Genomic DNA, 15,966 nt, shown 5'->3' with positions numbered 1-15,966 from the left:
GTCAGTCGTCCTGGCAACGTGTTTCTCAACCTCCAATCTGTAGACCGGCGCTGGCCCATGGAAGAATGCTGACCGGTCAGTCAGATAGTCAGCTCACAGAGATTTAGTCAATTCTCAAGTGATTGTTTTAATTCAAGAGGTCAAGTTGACCTCTGAAAAGTGGGAGTGGAGGTGAAATAGAAAAAAATCAGTAGGTGTTCCAGGTCAGAGTTGGTCCAAAGCTTGCTGCTCCATGGTATGAAAGAAACTGACAAACTGGTCTGGACTAAAGTATCATATAACTAAGACCCTTCATTCAATATCTTAGTTAGTCTCCAGCTTGTCTTCAGTGTGTATAAAGCTTTGTGCTAATTCACTCAACTAAACTTTAGACACTAAACTGTAGATTCTGAAATGTTAAAGTTTAAAAACTTTAAAAACAATTTTCTCGCTTGGAAAGGTGACAAGCTCTTACCCTTGAAGTCAGCAGGTTTGGTCTTTCTCTCTCTGAGACTGCAGTGTGGCACCACTGCTCAGTGATTATCAACGCGGCCAGAGAGTGTAATTATGGGCTTTCAAGGCCTTGAGGCTTCACAGAGGTGGATGCAGTATGCTAACAGGCCGGCCATAGAAGAGGTTGTCTTTGAAGAGTCTGTCTGTCTGTCTGTCTGTCTGTCTGTCTGTCTGTCTGTCTGTCTGTCTGTCTCTGTCTGTCTGTCTGTCTGCCTGCCTGCCTGGTTTCAAGGCAAACATGCTAAACAGCAGGGTTCAGGTCAATTCCATTTAAATTCAGGAAGTAAACGGAAAATCCTACTTCATTCCAATTGTCCACAATACAAAAGTAATGAGACTAAATTGAAATGGAATTGACCCCAACCTTGTGCTTACTACAGTCGAAATCCATGAGCGATGACAGGGGTGTATTGCTAAACCAGACCTGGTTGGTATGTAGGCCTCAACTCTTCATCACCAGAGGAAATGGATCAGATCCAGCATCTGTTATGGGTTAAAGCCCCAGTCCCTCCTATGGGTTAAAGCCCCAGTCCCTCCTCTGGGTTAAAGCCCCAGTCCCTCCTCTGGGTTAAAGCCCCAGTCCCTCCTATGGGTTAAAGCCCCAGTCCCAGCTATCGGGGTAAAGCTCCTGTCCCTCCTATAAGTTAAAGCCCCAGTCCCTCCTATGGGTTAAAGCCCCAGTCCCTCCAATGGGTTAAAGCCCCAGTCCTTCCTATACTTTAAAGCCCCAGTCCCTCCTATGGGTTAAAGCCCCAGTCCTTCCTATACTTTAAAGCCCCAGTCCCTCCTATGGGTTAAAGCCCCAGTCCCTCCTCTGGGTTAAAGCCCCAGTCCCAGCTATCGGGGTAAAGCTCCTGTCCCTCCTATGGGTTAAAGCCCCAGTCCCTCCTATAGGTTAAAGCCCCAGTCCCTCCTATAGGTTAAAGCCCCAGTCCCTCCTATGTGTTACTGACTGTGTGATTATGAGATACACACACACATTAACACACATGCACACACACACACACAGTTCTGGGTCACTCTTCATCATAACCCCTGAATTTGAGAAGTTGGAGATTTCAGATGGTAAGGGAATGGATGGACTGATACAGGAGGGAATGGATGGACTGATACAGGAGGGAATGGATGGACTGATACAAGAGGGAATGGATGGACTGATGCAGGAGGGAATGGATGGACTGATACAGGAGGGAATGGATGGACTGATACAGGAGGGAATGGATGGACTGATACAGGAGGGAATGGATGGACTGATACAGGAGGGAATGGATGGACTGATACAAGAGGGAATGGATGGACTGATGCAGGAGGGAATGGATGGACTGATGCAGGAGGGAATGGATGGACTGATGCAGGAGGGAATGGATGGACTGATACAGGAGGGAATGGATGGACTGATACAAGAGGGAATGGATGGACTGATACAGGAGGGCCTATTTCATATTGAAAGCATTTAGGACTGTATGAATGTGTGCAGGTGGAGCTGAGGTCCCCTTGGCCCAGATCAAGGACAGTGGAAAAAGTCTCAAGAAATGTGGAAGATTCCAAAGTGGTGAAATAGAATGTATTACTAACAAATGAGGAGACTGGCCAACGCCACAACTTGAGCAGATGTCAGAGGAAGGGGGGTCTGTGTGTGTGTGTGTGTGTGTGTGTGTGTGTCACTTTTTCCCCTGTCCTAAATACAGTGACCAGGCAGGAGAGGAGTGTGAGTCAGACTGCTTAGCCCACAGCTTTATTTTAATGCAGCAGCCCTCAACAGCTTGGAAAGACTTTTGGAGTTGAACTATATGCTGGCCTGTACACTCCCATTAAACACTGAACACGTCAGGTTCTCTGTGGTTCTGACTCTGGTACTGGGATTTAAACTGGGTTTTGACACACTTCCTAGAGTCAGGAGGCTATGTTGGTCTGTATGTAGTATGAATATATCTGACATGCACTCAAAAATGTCAGCAGGGTGCAAACAAACATAATAAACTTGATAAAATTGTTACGGTGCGTGAATGAGGACCCAAAAGCGAATTAACTTAAACAGAGCTTCTTTAATTACCAAACATAGGTAGGCTCAGACGGACCGGCAGATTCCGACAGGACAAGACATGGTTACAGCAAACATGACGACAGTCTGGTTCAGGCATGAAACACAACAAACAAGAATCCGACAAGGACAGGAACAAAAACAGAAAGAGATATAGGGACCTAATCAGAGGGAAAAGGGGAACAGGTGGGAGAAGGGGTGACGAGGTAGTCAAGAGGAGACAAGGAACAGCTGGGGGAAAGCGGGGGAGAAAAGGTAACCTAACAACGACCAGCAGAGGGAGACAGGGTGAAGGGAAAGGACAGAGACAAGACACAACATGACAGTACATGACAGTACCCCCCCACTCACCGAGCGCCTCCTGGCGCACTCGAGGAGGAAACCTGGCGGCAACGGAGGAAATCCTCGATCAGCGCACGGTCCAGCACGTCCCGAGAGGGAACCCAACTCCTCTCCTCAGGACCGTACCCCTCCCAATCAACGAGGTACTGGTGACCACGGCCCCGAGGACGCATGTCCAAAATTCTACGGACCCTGTAGATGGGTGCGCCCTCGACAAGGATGGGGGGGGGGGGGGGAAGACGAGCGGGGGCGCAAAGGACGGGCTTGATGCAGGAGACATGGAAGACCGGGTGGACGCGACGAAGGTATCGCGGAAGAAGAAGTCGAACTGCGACGGGATTAATGACCCGAGAAATACGGAACGGACCAATGAACCGCGGGGTCAACTTGCGAGAAGCCGTCTTAAGGGGAAGGTTCTGAGTGGAGAGCCAAACTCTCTGACCGCGACAATATCTAGGACTCTTAGTTCTACGCTTATTAGCAGCCCTCACAGTCTGCGTCCTATAACGGCAAAGTGCAGACCTGACCCTCTTCCAGGTGCGCTCGCAACGTTGGACAAAAGCCTGAGCGGAGGGGACGCTGGACTCGGCGAACTGAGATGAGAACAGCGGAGGCTGGTACCCGAGGCTACTCTGAAAAGGAGATAGCCCGGTCGCAGACGAAGGAAGCGAGTTGTGGGCGTATTCTGCCCAGGGGAGCTGTTCTGACCAAGACGCAGGGTTGCGAAAAGAAAGACTGCGTAAGATGCGACCAATAGTCTGATTGGCCCGTTCTGCTTGACCGTTAGACTGGGGATGAAAGCCGGAAGAGAGACTGACTGAAGCCCCAATCAAACGGCAAAACTCCCTCCAAAATTGAGACGTGAATTGCGGACCTCTGTCCGAAACGACGTCTGACGGAAGGCCATGAATTCTGAAAACATTCTCGATGATGATTTGTGCCGTCTCTTTAGCAGAAGGAAGCTTAGCAAGGGGAATGAAATGAGCCGCCTTAGAGAACCTATCGACAACCGTAAGAATAACAGTCTTCCCCGCTGACGAAGGCAGTCCGGTGACAAAATCTAAGGCGATGTGAGACCACGGTCGAGAGGGAATAGGAAGCGGCCTGAGACGGCCGGCAGGAGGAGAGTTACCGGACTTAGTCTGCGCGCAGACCGAACAAGCAGCCACGAAACGACGCGTGTCATGCTCCCGGGTGGGCCACCAAAAACGCTGGCGAATGGAAGCAAGCGTACCCCGAACGCCAGGGTGGCCGGCTAACTTGGCAGAGTGAGCCCACTGAAGAACGGCCAGACGAGTAGGAACGGGAACGAAAAGAAGGTTCCTAGGACAAGCGCGCGGCGACGGAGTGTGAGTGAGCGCTTGTTTTACCTGCCTCTCAATTCCCCAGACAGTCAACCCGACAACACGCCCCTCAGGGAGAATCCCCTCGGGGTCAGTGGAGGCTACTGAAGAACTGAAGAGACGAGACAAAGCATCAGGCTTGGTGTTCTTAGAGCCCGGACGATAAGAAATCACGAACTCGAAACGAGCGAAAAACAGCGCCCAACGCGCCTGACGCGCATTAAGTCGTTTGGCAGAACGGATGTACTCAAGGTTCCTATGGTCAGTCCAAACGACAAAAGGAACGGTCGCCCCCTCCAACCACTGTCGCCATTCGCCTAGGGCTAACCGGATGGCGAGCAGTTCGCGGTTACCCACATCATAGTTACGTTCCGACGGCGACAGGCGATGAGAAAAATACGCGCATGGGTGGACCTTGTCGTCAGAGAGGGAGCGCTGAGAAAGAATGGCTCCCACGCCCACCTCTGACGCGTCAACCTCGACAACGAACTGTCTAGAGACGTCAGGTGTAACAAGGATAGGAGCGGATGTAAAACGATTCTTGAGGAGATCAAAAGCTCCCTGGGCGGAAACGGACCACTTAAAGCACGTCTTGACAGAAGTAAGGGCTGTGAGAGGAGCTGCCACCTGACCGAAATTACGGATGAAACGACGATAGAAGTTCGCGAAGCCGAGAAAGCGCTGCAGCTCGACGCGTGACTTAGGGACGGGCCAATCAATGACAGCTTGGACCTTAGCGGGATCCATCTTAATGCCTTCAGCGGAAATAACAGAACCGAGAAATGTGACGGAGGAGGCATGAAAAGTGCACTTCTCAGCCTTCACAAAAAGACAATTCTCTAAAAGGCGCTGGAGGACACGTCGAACGTGCTGAACATGAATCTGGAGTGACGGTGAAAAAATCAGGATATCGTCAAGGTAAACGAAAACAAAGATGTTCAGCATGTCTCTCAGGACATCATTGACTAATGCCTGAAAGACAGCTGGAGCGTTAGCGAGGCCGAAAGGAAGAACCCGGTATTCAAAGTGCCCTAACGGAGTGTTAAACGCCGTCTTCCACTCGTCCCCCTCCCTGATGCGCACGAGATGGTAAGCGTTACGAAGGTCCAACTTAGTGAAAAACCTGGCTCCCTGCAGGATCTCGAAGGCTGAAGACATAAGAGGAAGCGGATAACGATTCTTCACTGTTATGTCATTCAGCCCTCGATAATCTATGCAGGGGCGCAGAGACCCGTCCTTCTTCTTGACAAAAAAAACCCCCGCTCCGGCGGGAGAGGAGGAGGGGACTATGGTACCGGCGTCAAGAGCTACAGACAAATAATCTTCGAGAGCCTTACGTTCGGGAGCCGACAGAGAGTATAGTCTACCCCGGGGGGGGTGGTTCCCGGAAGGAGATCAATACTACAATCATACGACCGGTGTGGAGGAAGAGAGGTGGCCCTGGACCGACTGAACACCGTGCGCAGATCGTGATATTCCTCCGGCACCCCTGTCAAATCACCAGGCTCCTCCTGTGAAGAAGAGACAGAGGAAACAGGAGGGATAGCAGACATTAAACATTTCACATGACAAGAGACGTTCCAGGAGAGGATAGAATTACTAGACCAATTAATGGAAGGATTATGACAAACTAGCCAGGGATGGCCCAAAACAACAGGTGTAAAAGGTGAACGAAAAATTAAAAAAGAAATGGTTTCACTATGATTACCAGAAACAGTGAGGGTTAAAGGTAGCGTCTCACGCTGAATCCTGGGGAGAGGACTACCATCCAGGGCGAACAAGGCCGTGGGCTCCTTTAACTGTCTGAGAGGAATGTCATGTTCCCGAGCCCAGGTCTCGTCCATAAAACAGCCCTCCGCCCCAGAGTCTATTAAGGCACTGCAGGAAGCTGACGAACCGGTCCAGCGTAGATGGACCGACAAGGTAGTGCAGGATCTTGAAGGAGAGACAGGAGTAGTAGCGCTCACCAGTAGCCCTCCGCTTACTGACGAGCTCTGGCCTTTTACTGGACATGAAGTGACAAAATGACCAGCGGAACCGCAATAGAGACAGAGGCGGTTGGTGATTCTCCGTTCCCTCTCCTTAGTCGAGATGCGGATACCTCCCAGCTGCATGGGCTCAGCACCCGAGCCGGCAGAGGAAGATGGTAGTGATGCGGAGAGGGGGGCGACGGAGAGCGCGAGCTCCTTTCCACGAGCTCGGTGACGAAGATCAACCCGTCGCTCAATGCGAATAGCGAGTTCAATCAAGGAATCCACGCTGGAAGGAACCTCCCGGGAGAGAATCTCATCCTTTACCTCTGCGCGGAGACCCTCCAGAAGACGAGCGAGCAAGGCCGGCTCGTTCCAGCCACTGGAGGCAGCAAGAGTGCGAAACTCAATAGAGTAGTCTGTTATGGATCGATTACCTTGACATAGGGAAGACAGGGCCCTGGAAGCCTCCTCCCCAAAAACAGATCGATCAAAAACCCGTATCATCTCCTCCTTAAAGTCCTGATACTGGTTAGTACACTCAGCCCTTGCCTCCCAGATTGCCGTGCCCCACTCACGAGCCCGTCCAATAAGGAGAGATATGACGTAGGCGACACGAGCAGTGCTCCTGGAGTAAGTGTTGGGCTGGAGAGAAAACACAATATCACACTGGGTGAGGAACGAGCGGCATTCAGTGGGCTCCCCAGAGTAACACGGCGGGTTATTGATTCTGGGCTCCGGAGATTCGAAAGCCCTGGAAGTGGCCGGTGGATCGAGGCGGAGATGGTGAACCTGTTCTGTGAGGTTGGAGACTTGGGTGGCCAGGGTCTCAACGGCATGTCGAGCAGCAGACACTTCCTGCTCGTGTCTGCCTAGCATCGCTCCCTGGATCCCGACGGCTGAGTGGAGAGGATCCGAAGTCGCTGGGTCCATTCTTGGTCGGATTCTTCTGTTACGGTGCGTGAATGAGGACCCAAAAGCGAATTAACTTAAACAGAGCTTCTTTAATTACCAAACATAGGTAGGCTCAGACGGACCGGCAGATTCCGACAGGACAAGACATGGTTACAGCAAACATGACGACAGTCTGGTTCAGGCATGAAACACAACAAACAAGAATCCGACAAGGACAGGAACAAAAACAGAAAGAGATATAGGGACCTAATCAGAGGGAAAAGGGGAACAGGTGGGAGAAGGGGTGACGAGGTAGTCAAGAGGAGACAAGGAACAGCTGGGGGAAAGCGGGGGAGAAAAGGTAACCTAACAACGACCAGCAGAGGGAGACAGGGTGAAGGGAAAGGACAGAGACAAGACACAACATGACAGTACATGACAAAAATAGAGAAAGTCCCACACTGCACCAGACAATAGAGAACGTCTACATGTAATTCTGCTGGGGTTGGTTTTGGAGGCTAGATAGACGTTGTTAAGCATCACTACACGGGTCTTACATATACTGGGCCCTAGCAAGACACCGGATGCCACACCTCCTTCATGAACACCAAGCACACCACTTGAACAATAGGCTGTATAAATAAAGTTTTTACAAAAACAAACAAAGAGGAACAAAAGTAAACATCTGTGAACTTTCATTATGTCGCTGGAAGATTTAGTCAGTGGGGAACCCTGAAGATAATGAAACTAAGGAGACGCGTTAATAATGCTTGCTGTGGTTCGACGCATTTGTTGTTATGGTGCGAAATATTTGTCCCACTGCCACCGCCCCCCCCCCCCACCACCACACACACACACACACACACACACACACACACACACACACACACACACACACACACACACACACACACACACACACACACACACACACACACACACACAGACACACATACATACACACACACACACACATACATACACACACCCACACTGTCCCGGGAGACACTTTAGTATTTGTGTATTTCTTAAATCAACATATTCCAGGATGCAACCTACTTATTGTTTTTGTGCACTCTAGTTTCCTGTTTGGTTTTGGTTTCTTTAGGGAGGAGGTTTTTATCAGGGAGAATTGTGTGAAGTAAGCAGTTGGTTGTGCTGGCCCTAGCACTCTCAAGACAAACCAAAGGGCTTTCCACGCATTTGGTTTGCCAACTTTTATTTCGGTCTCTGTCTGGTCGCCGGGTCACCTGAAACAGCAGAGAGCTCAATGCTGAGCGGATGGAACCAGACCTGGGTTCAAATTCTATTTGAAATACTTTCAAATATTTGATATGTGCTTGGTTCCATTGCCTGTTGCCATGGAACCAATAGTGAAGAGCAAACCCTTCCCACCTGGCACTCTGCACCAGGCCGACTCAAACGGCTCAAATTATTTTAAATATTTCAAATAGTAGTTGAACCCAGGTCTGGATGGAACAACAGTCAGCTTTTGGCCCGTAGAAAGTAGAAACCTATTTAACATTCACAACAGACACCCCTGTAATACAGACTCCAAAGTCCACAAACACTAACAAAGAAACGTCTATGTAAAACATTTGTCATCATTTCTGCTCAAAGCTGTGGATATTTGCATGTTCTGTGATGCATTGCATTTACACAGCTGTTTTATGGCGCTTTAAAAGCTATTTGTAGTTTAGCTTCTAAAGATACAATATTGTAGTTTTGAGTTGGCGCTGTTGTCATTCAGTGTGAATGGACAGAGAGGGTTTGACCAGGATGTTAAGAGCTACTTGGATGCCCCTGCACTCCCTCCCTGGTAACCCTGTTTAGCTCTCTGGCTTGGCCTCAGTAGAAGGTATGTCAAAAGGAACAAAGATGGTCTTCAGACTAGTTCAGCCAGTGCATGTCCCAGAACTGCCACCGAGGCAGAGCTTTTAGTTTCTCGCTCTAATCTGTTGTACTCAGTGCTCTGAATAGAATAGAATGTATGTCCTTTCTGTCCTATTCTTACTTATTTGATTATTTTCTATTCTATTCTCCACCCTGGCCCTAGTTTCTTAACTCCGCAGTTTTGTACAGTGGTTTCTTAGATTCAGCCCTTTCTGGTACGTAATCTCAATTCTATTCTCCACCCTGGCCCTAGTTTCTTAACTCCACAGTTTTGTACAGTGGTTTATTAGATTCAGCCCTTTCTGGTACGTAATCTCAATTCTATTCTCCATACTGGCCCTAGTTTCTTAACTCCACTGTGGGACTGTTTTGTACAGTGGTTTTGTAGATTCAGACCTTTCTGATCCTTAATCTAAATTCTATTCTCCTTCCTGGCCCTAGTTTTGAACAGTGGTTTTGTAGATTCAGACCTTTCTGATCCTTAATCTAAATTCTATTCTCCATTCTGGCCCTAGTTTTGAACAGTGGTTTTGTAGATTCAGACCTTTCTGATCCTTAATCTAAATTCTATTCTTCACTCTGGCCCTAGTTTTGTACAGTGGTTTTGTAGATTCAGACCTTTCTGATCCTTAATCTAAATTCTATTCTCCTTCCTGGCCCTAGTTTTGAACAGTGGTTTTGTAGATTCAGACCTTTCTGATCCTTAATCTAAATTCTATTCTCCATTCTGGCCCTAGTTTTGAACAGTGGTTTTGTAGATTCAGACCTTTATGATCCTTAATCTAAATTCTATTCTCCATTCTGGCCCTAGTTTTGAACAGTGGTTTTGTAGATTCAGACCTTTATGATCCTTAATCTAAATTCTATTCTTCACTCTGGCCCTAGTTTTGAACAGTGGTTTTGTAGATTCAGACCTTTATGATCCTTAATCTAAATTCTATTCTCCACTCTGGCCCTAGTTTTGAACAGTGGTTTTGTAGATTCAGACCTTTATGATCCTTAATCTAAATTCTATTCTCCATTCTGGCCCTAGTTTTGAACAGTGGTTTTGTCGATCTGTTTTTTTCCTCTTTCCTGGTTTTGACATTTATTTGACAGCAAGAATTCTCTGTTGAAAATGTTTGATAGGAATTGTGTAGTATTGGATTATGTAGTTATATCCAGCGCTATTCTAAGGTTGGCACTCAGCAATGTATTCATAATTCCCTGTTTCTAATTATTACGTCAGTGGTGGAATCCAAGTTGTTTAGGCGGAGAACTAAATGGCACAATTAACATACATTCTTTGGCGTTTGCTGTTTGATTACAGCACCTTGGTTAGTGACAGTGTTTTCTTTTCATTCTAGGTTTAATAGTAATTAAGGAATGATTGACAGCTCTCCAGGTTCTGTGCCTTTGTTCTAATGTTCTAAGCTCTGTGTTCTCCTGGTTCCCAGGTCCATGATGTCAAGTTCCAGGCTCAGAACCTGGAGGAGAAGGAGGCTTGGATTAAGGCCTTTAGTGATGGCATCAACAGAGCAAAGAATAAGATATTTGACGAGGTGAAGTGTTTTCCTTAATGCTGAAAAGCATGTTTCGTAACCAGTGTGGTATACGCATAGCCTGGTCCCAGATCGGTTTGTGTTGTCTTGCCAACTCATTCCAAACAGGATCTAGGACCAGGTTAGTATAAGCACTATCTTTATTACAATCCCAGGAACAAGACATGTTTGGAACCCCTAGAAACCAGTGGTGTTCGACACTCGTGTTCCAGTGCTCCAATATCAAACCATTCCTTTTTGTTTTGTCCCAGGTGAAGGTAGATGAGACCAGTCAGTTGGAGCACGCAACACGCACAAGGCCGAAAGGAAACCGTAACAGAAGACCACCGACCAGGATACACATGAAAGAGGTGTGTGTGTGTCTGTGTGTGTGTGTGTGTGTGTGTGTGTGTGTGTGTGTGTGTGTGTGTGTGTGTGTGTGTGTGTGTGTGTGTGTGTGTGTGTGTGTGCGTGTGTGTGTGTTATCTGCAACATAGTGCTTAGTGCTAGTGTGTGATGCTGCTAAATGCATCATGTTGTACTATGTGTTTATAGAATTCATTGGAATAAGATGTCTGTTAAACCCCTCCCCTCATCTTCCAGGTTGCCAACGTCTCATCAGACGGCATTCTCCGGCATGACCTGGACGTGGTGGATGCCAGCATCCCCAACGGGACACACCAGATCACCACAGACACCACTGAGACTCCCAAAAAGTCTGTGATGCCCCCCACATCCAAACCCAGCGAGGCCCCAGAGGAGTGTCAGACCACCCAGAGCCCTGACGAAGGTCTGCCATCTGAAACGGAGCCCAGTCCCCAGAAGGTCCTGAAGCCCCCCATGCCGCCCTCCAAAGAGGCCGAGACGGCTGCTGCTTCTGCAGGGGACCAACTCCCTGATGAGACTAGCACTGACAGAAGCCCAGAGAAAAAGGTTGCATTTTTAAAACATTATAGTACATATTCTGTTTCACATGCACATGCATATCAGTGGAGGCTGCTGAGGGGAGGACGGCTCATAATAATGGCTATATTTGATACTATTCCAGTCATTCCACTCCAGAGCCCGTCCTCCCCAATTAAGATGCCACCAACCTCCTGTGGTACGCATGTACAAACGCATCCACACACACGTCTGTGGTGAACACACGCACACACAAACATTGTTATTCATTTGTCCAGGTCCTGAAGCCTCCTATGCCGCCCTCCAAAGAGGCCAAGCCCACAGTGTCTGCCGAGAACCAACCACCTGGGGAGACCAGCCCTGAGAAAAAGGTGCTTATCATTTGTTGTTTTACCCTCTTCTTTCCATGTAAAGATGTTAAGTAAATAACATTTGATTTGATTCCAAGGTCCTGAAGACGCCCATGCCACCCTCCAAAGAGGCCAAGCCCACTGCTCCAGCCGGAGACCAACCCCCCAGGAACACCAGCCCTGAGGGCAGCCCAGAGCAGGGCTTCGAGTCAGCACCACCGCCCACCCATCCCGGCAAACCAATCGGCGGCTCCACAGACAACCTGGCCGAGGCCTCTCAATCCAGCCAGGAACACAGGCCGCCCACCCCACCATCCAAAGACAAGAAGCCCACTCAGACAGCCGTGCAGGAGAGTACAGAGGAGGCTAGTGGGATGAGGAAGAAAGGTGAAGAGGATGAAGTAGAGGAGAAGGAGGAAGAGGGTTCTGAAACGATTGCATCTGACGTTCAACAAAGCAGTATCCTTGAGGGGGCTGAGGATGAGGAGGAGTCTCCTTCCTCTCAGCTTACAACACCCATGACCCCACTAGAGGTCAAAGTTGAAACCTCTGTGACTGACCACACAGAGGTCACCACCACCACCACCATAGAAGAAGAGACGCAGAAAGTTGCCAAGCCCATGGCTCAAGAACAAGAGTCTGCCCCTAGTGGTGGAGTGGATATATCCCCCAATGAAGAACCTCAGACAATGAAGTCTTCCCAACTCACAGTAACGCCGTCAGTTCAGACACCGGAGCCAATCAAAAAGAGCCCTGGCCCTCCCGGACCTCCCACAAAGAAGAAGCCTGTCGTCCTCCCTCCTCCCAAAGCAGTGGTGGTGGCTCAAGACGTCCACCTAAGCGAGCCTAAGAACCAAGCGACAGACAAAACCAAGAACATCATCATCACCACCACACCAGGAGAGAAACTCAACTCTATCACTTCACCAACACCAGCCGTGGTGACCACAACCAGTCCGACTGAAGAAACAGAGGACCTGAAAGTTCCTGTGGTCGTTGAGACTATGTCTGAGTTCCCAGTCGTAGTTCTCTCTCTGAGTGACCCTGAGCCAGACAGCTCCTGCTCCAGCCCCGTGTCCTGCCACCTCTCCCCGGAAAAGAAGAATGAGCGTGAAGAGGAAAAGTCAGTCGACAGCGGCCAACACTCGGACATCGATGTCGATGAAGATTGGTCAGAGAGCAGGGACACTTTGGCAGCCTCCACCGCTGCCCTAATGGGCAGCCAAGCTGGCCTGGACGCGCTGATGGATGAGAGTCAAGACGGAGACACGGAAACCCCCGGCAGCTTGGGACCCAGCACTGTGGAGGACTGCCCTTCTACGACCCAGACCCCCCAGGACAATCACTCTGGCCTACACTCCACCTTCCTCCAGGTGAGGGTCAGTCAGGCCTCCCATTGTCCCCCCATCCCCTTCAAACCCTTAGCCAAGCTCATGTCCACCTCTTTGGGGGATCTCCTCTCTGAGGCCTCATTGGGTGAAAACATTAAACAGCCAATCACAGACGTGGCCGTGACAAAGGCCACCGTGGGTCCTCAAAACTTAACAGATCTTGAAAATGAAGTGGCCCTGAAGCTGGAAAATACAGAGGAGCTCCTGGGGAGCGTCGTCCCCAAAGGGAGCACCGAGGTTGGGCAGAACTCGGCCCTAGCGGGGGGCAATAGCCTGGAGGACAGGTCGCCGGAGGAGCTGCTAGCCAGAGCCATGGAGAAGCTGAGGAAAGCAGACCAGTTCCTCAGGCAGGCCAAGCGTATAAAAGACTCAAAACATTCTGAGAATACTGCCAAGAGAAACAGCTGGTGATTGTTAAATATGAAGGAGAAGTAGGGAAAATGTATTGATTAAGGGTGATGGAAAGTAGTAGCTTGGAAGGACGACAGGTGTTTTCTTATTCTGGCTGACTATGCAGCATATTTATGCAAGTGTTCTGCTGAGATTTAGCTAAGTGCAATTTTTTCAACTTTCACTTTTCTCCTGCAAATGGAGGTTGATTGTACTTTTTGTACTTAAAAATGTATTTTTACATTCCACATTGATCATCATCACTTTCCCAAGGATATTTACTTGAATACTTACAACCCCCGATCAAACTTTTTAATGATACGTTTAAGGATGCTTCAAAATGACCTAAGTCTTAGGGGATGTCGGAAGAGCCTGCAACTTTTTGTAATCCACGTTTTGAATGGATACAGATTGGTTTCCTCTGTAATCCTTGCCAATCAAACCATGATGACATTTGAAGTAATCATGTTTATGTAGTTGTAGTAATCATGTTTATGTAGTTGTAGTAATCATGTTTATGTAGTTGTAGTAATCATGTTTATGTAGTTGTAGTAATCATGTTTATGTAGTTGTAGTAATCATGTTTATGTAGTTGTAGTAATCATGTTTATGTAGTTGTAGTAATCATGTTTATGTAGTTGTAGTAATCATGTTTATGTAGTTGTAGTAATCATGTTTATGTAGTTGTAGTAATCATGTTTATGTAGTTGTAGTAATCATGTTTATGTAGTTGTAGTAATCATGTATGAGGTGGGTTGTGGTTATGTAGTTGTAGTAATCATGTATGAGGTGGGTTGTGTTTATGTAGTTGTAGTAATCATGTTTATGTAGTTGTAGTAATCATGTATGAGGTGGGTTGTGTTTATGTAGTTGTAGTAATCATGTATGAGGTGGGTTGTGTTTATGTAGTTGTAGTAATCATGTATGAGGTGGGTTGTGTTTATGTACAGTGCCTTGCGAAAGTATTCGGCCCCCTTGAACTTTGCGACCTTTTGCCACATTTCAGGCTTCAAACATAAAGATATAAAACTGTATTTTTTTGTGAAGAATCAACAACAAGTGGGACACAATCATGAAGTGGAACAACATTTATTGGATATTTAAAACTTTTTTAACAAATCAAAAACTGAAAAATTGGGCGGCAAAATTATTCAGCCCCTTTACTTTCAGTGCAGCAAACTCTCTCCAGAAGTTCAGTGAGGATCTCTGAATGATCCAATGTTGACCTAAATGACTAATGATGATAAATACAATCCACCTGTGTGTAATCAAGTCTCCGTATAAATGCACCTGCACTGTGATAGTCTCAGAGGTCCGTTAAAAGCGCAGAGAGCATCATGAAGAACAAGGAACACACCAGGCAGGTCCGAGATACTGTTGTGAAGAAGTTTAAAGCCGGATTTGGATACAAAAAGATTTCCCAAGCTTTAAACATCCCAAGGAGCACTGTGCAAGCGATAATATTGAAATGGAAGGAGTATCAGACCACTGCAAATCTACCAAGACCTGGCCGTCCCTCTAAACTTTCAGCTCATACAAGGAGAAGACTGATCAGAGATGCAGCCAAGAGGCCCATGATCACTCTGGATGAACTGCAGAGATCTACAGCTGAGGTGGGAGACTGTCCATAGGACAACAATCAGTCGGATATTGCACAAATCTGGCCTTTATGGAAGAGTGGCAAGAAGAAAGCCATTTCTTAAAGATATCCATAAAAAGTGTTGTTTAAAGTTTGCCACAAGCCACCTGGGAGACACACCAAACATGTGGAAGAAGGTGCTCTGGTCAGATGAAACCAAAATTGAACTTTTTGGCAACAATGCAAAACGTTATGTTTGGCGTAAAAGCAACACAGCTGAACACACCATCCCCACTGTCAAATATGGTGGTGGCAGCATCATGGTTTGGGCCTGCTTTTCTTCAGCAGGGACAGGGAAGATGGTTAAAATTGATGGGAAGATGGATCGAGCCAAATACAGGACCATTCTGGAAGAAAACCTGATGGAGTCTGCAAAAGACCTGAGACTGGGACGGAGATTTGTCTTCCAACAAGACAATGATCCAAAACATAAAGCAAAATCTACAATGGAATGGTTCAAAAATAAACATATCCAGGTGTTAGAATGGCCGAGTCAAAGTCCAGACCTGAATCCAATCGAGAATCTGTGGAAAGAACTGAAAACTGCTGTTCACAAATGCTCTCCATCCAACCTCACTGAGCTCGAGCTGTTTTGCAAGGAGGAATGGAAAAAAATGTCAGTCTCTCGATGTGCAAAACTGATAGAGACATACCCCAAGCGACTTACAGCTGTAATCGCAGCAAAAGGTGGCGCTACAAAGTATTAACTTAAGGGGCCGAATAATTTTGCACGCCCAATTTTTCAGTTTTTGATTTGTTAAAAAGTTTAAAATATCCAATAAATGTCGTTCCACTTCA

The 15,966-nt window shown here is 47.6% G+C and overlaps 1 protein-coding gene across 2 annotated transcripts in view; it reads left to right on the top strand.

The window, feature by feature from the left end:
* Positions 1-15,966, top strand: part of LOC149983130 (uncharacterized) — a 32,729-nt gene extending 16,763 nt beyond the window's left edge. For both annotated transcript variants that reach the window (XM_090239113.1, XM_090239112.1), the window contains exons 4-8: positions 10,412-10,516; positions 10,768-10,866; positions 11,099-11,428; positions 11,677-11,769; positions 11,847-15,966. In XM_090239113.1, the coding sequence (XP_090095239.1) occupies positions 10,412-10,516; positions 10,768-10,866; positions 11,099-11,428; positions 11,677-11,769; positions 11,847-13,550 (2,331 nt within the window). In that variant the 3' untranslated portion in view covers positions 13,551-15,966. The remainder of the gene's footprint in view (positions 1-10,411; positions 10,517-10,767; positions 10,867-11,098; positions 11,429-11,676; positions 11,770-11,846) is intronic.

The sequence above is a fragment of the Oncorhynchus mykiss genome, chromosome 6 (genome assembly GCF_057628025.1).
Source record: "Oncorhynchus mykiss isolate SJ-2025 chromosome 6, ASM5762802v1, whole genome shotgun sequence".
Classification (NCBI taxonomy): Eukaryota; Metazoa; Chordata; class Actinopteri; order Salmoniformes; family Salmonidae; genus Oncorhynchus; species Oncorhynchus mykiss.
This window is presented reverse-complemented; position numbering and strand designations above follow the sequence as displayed.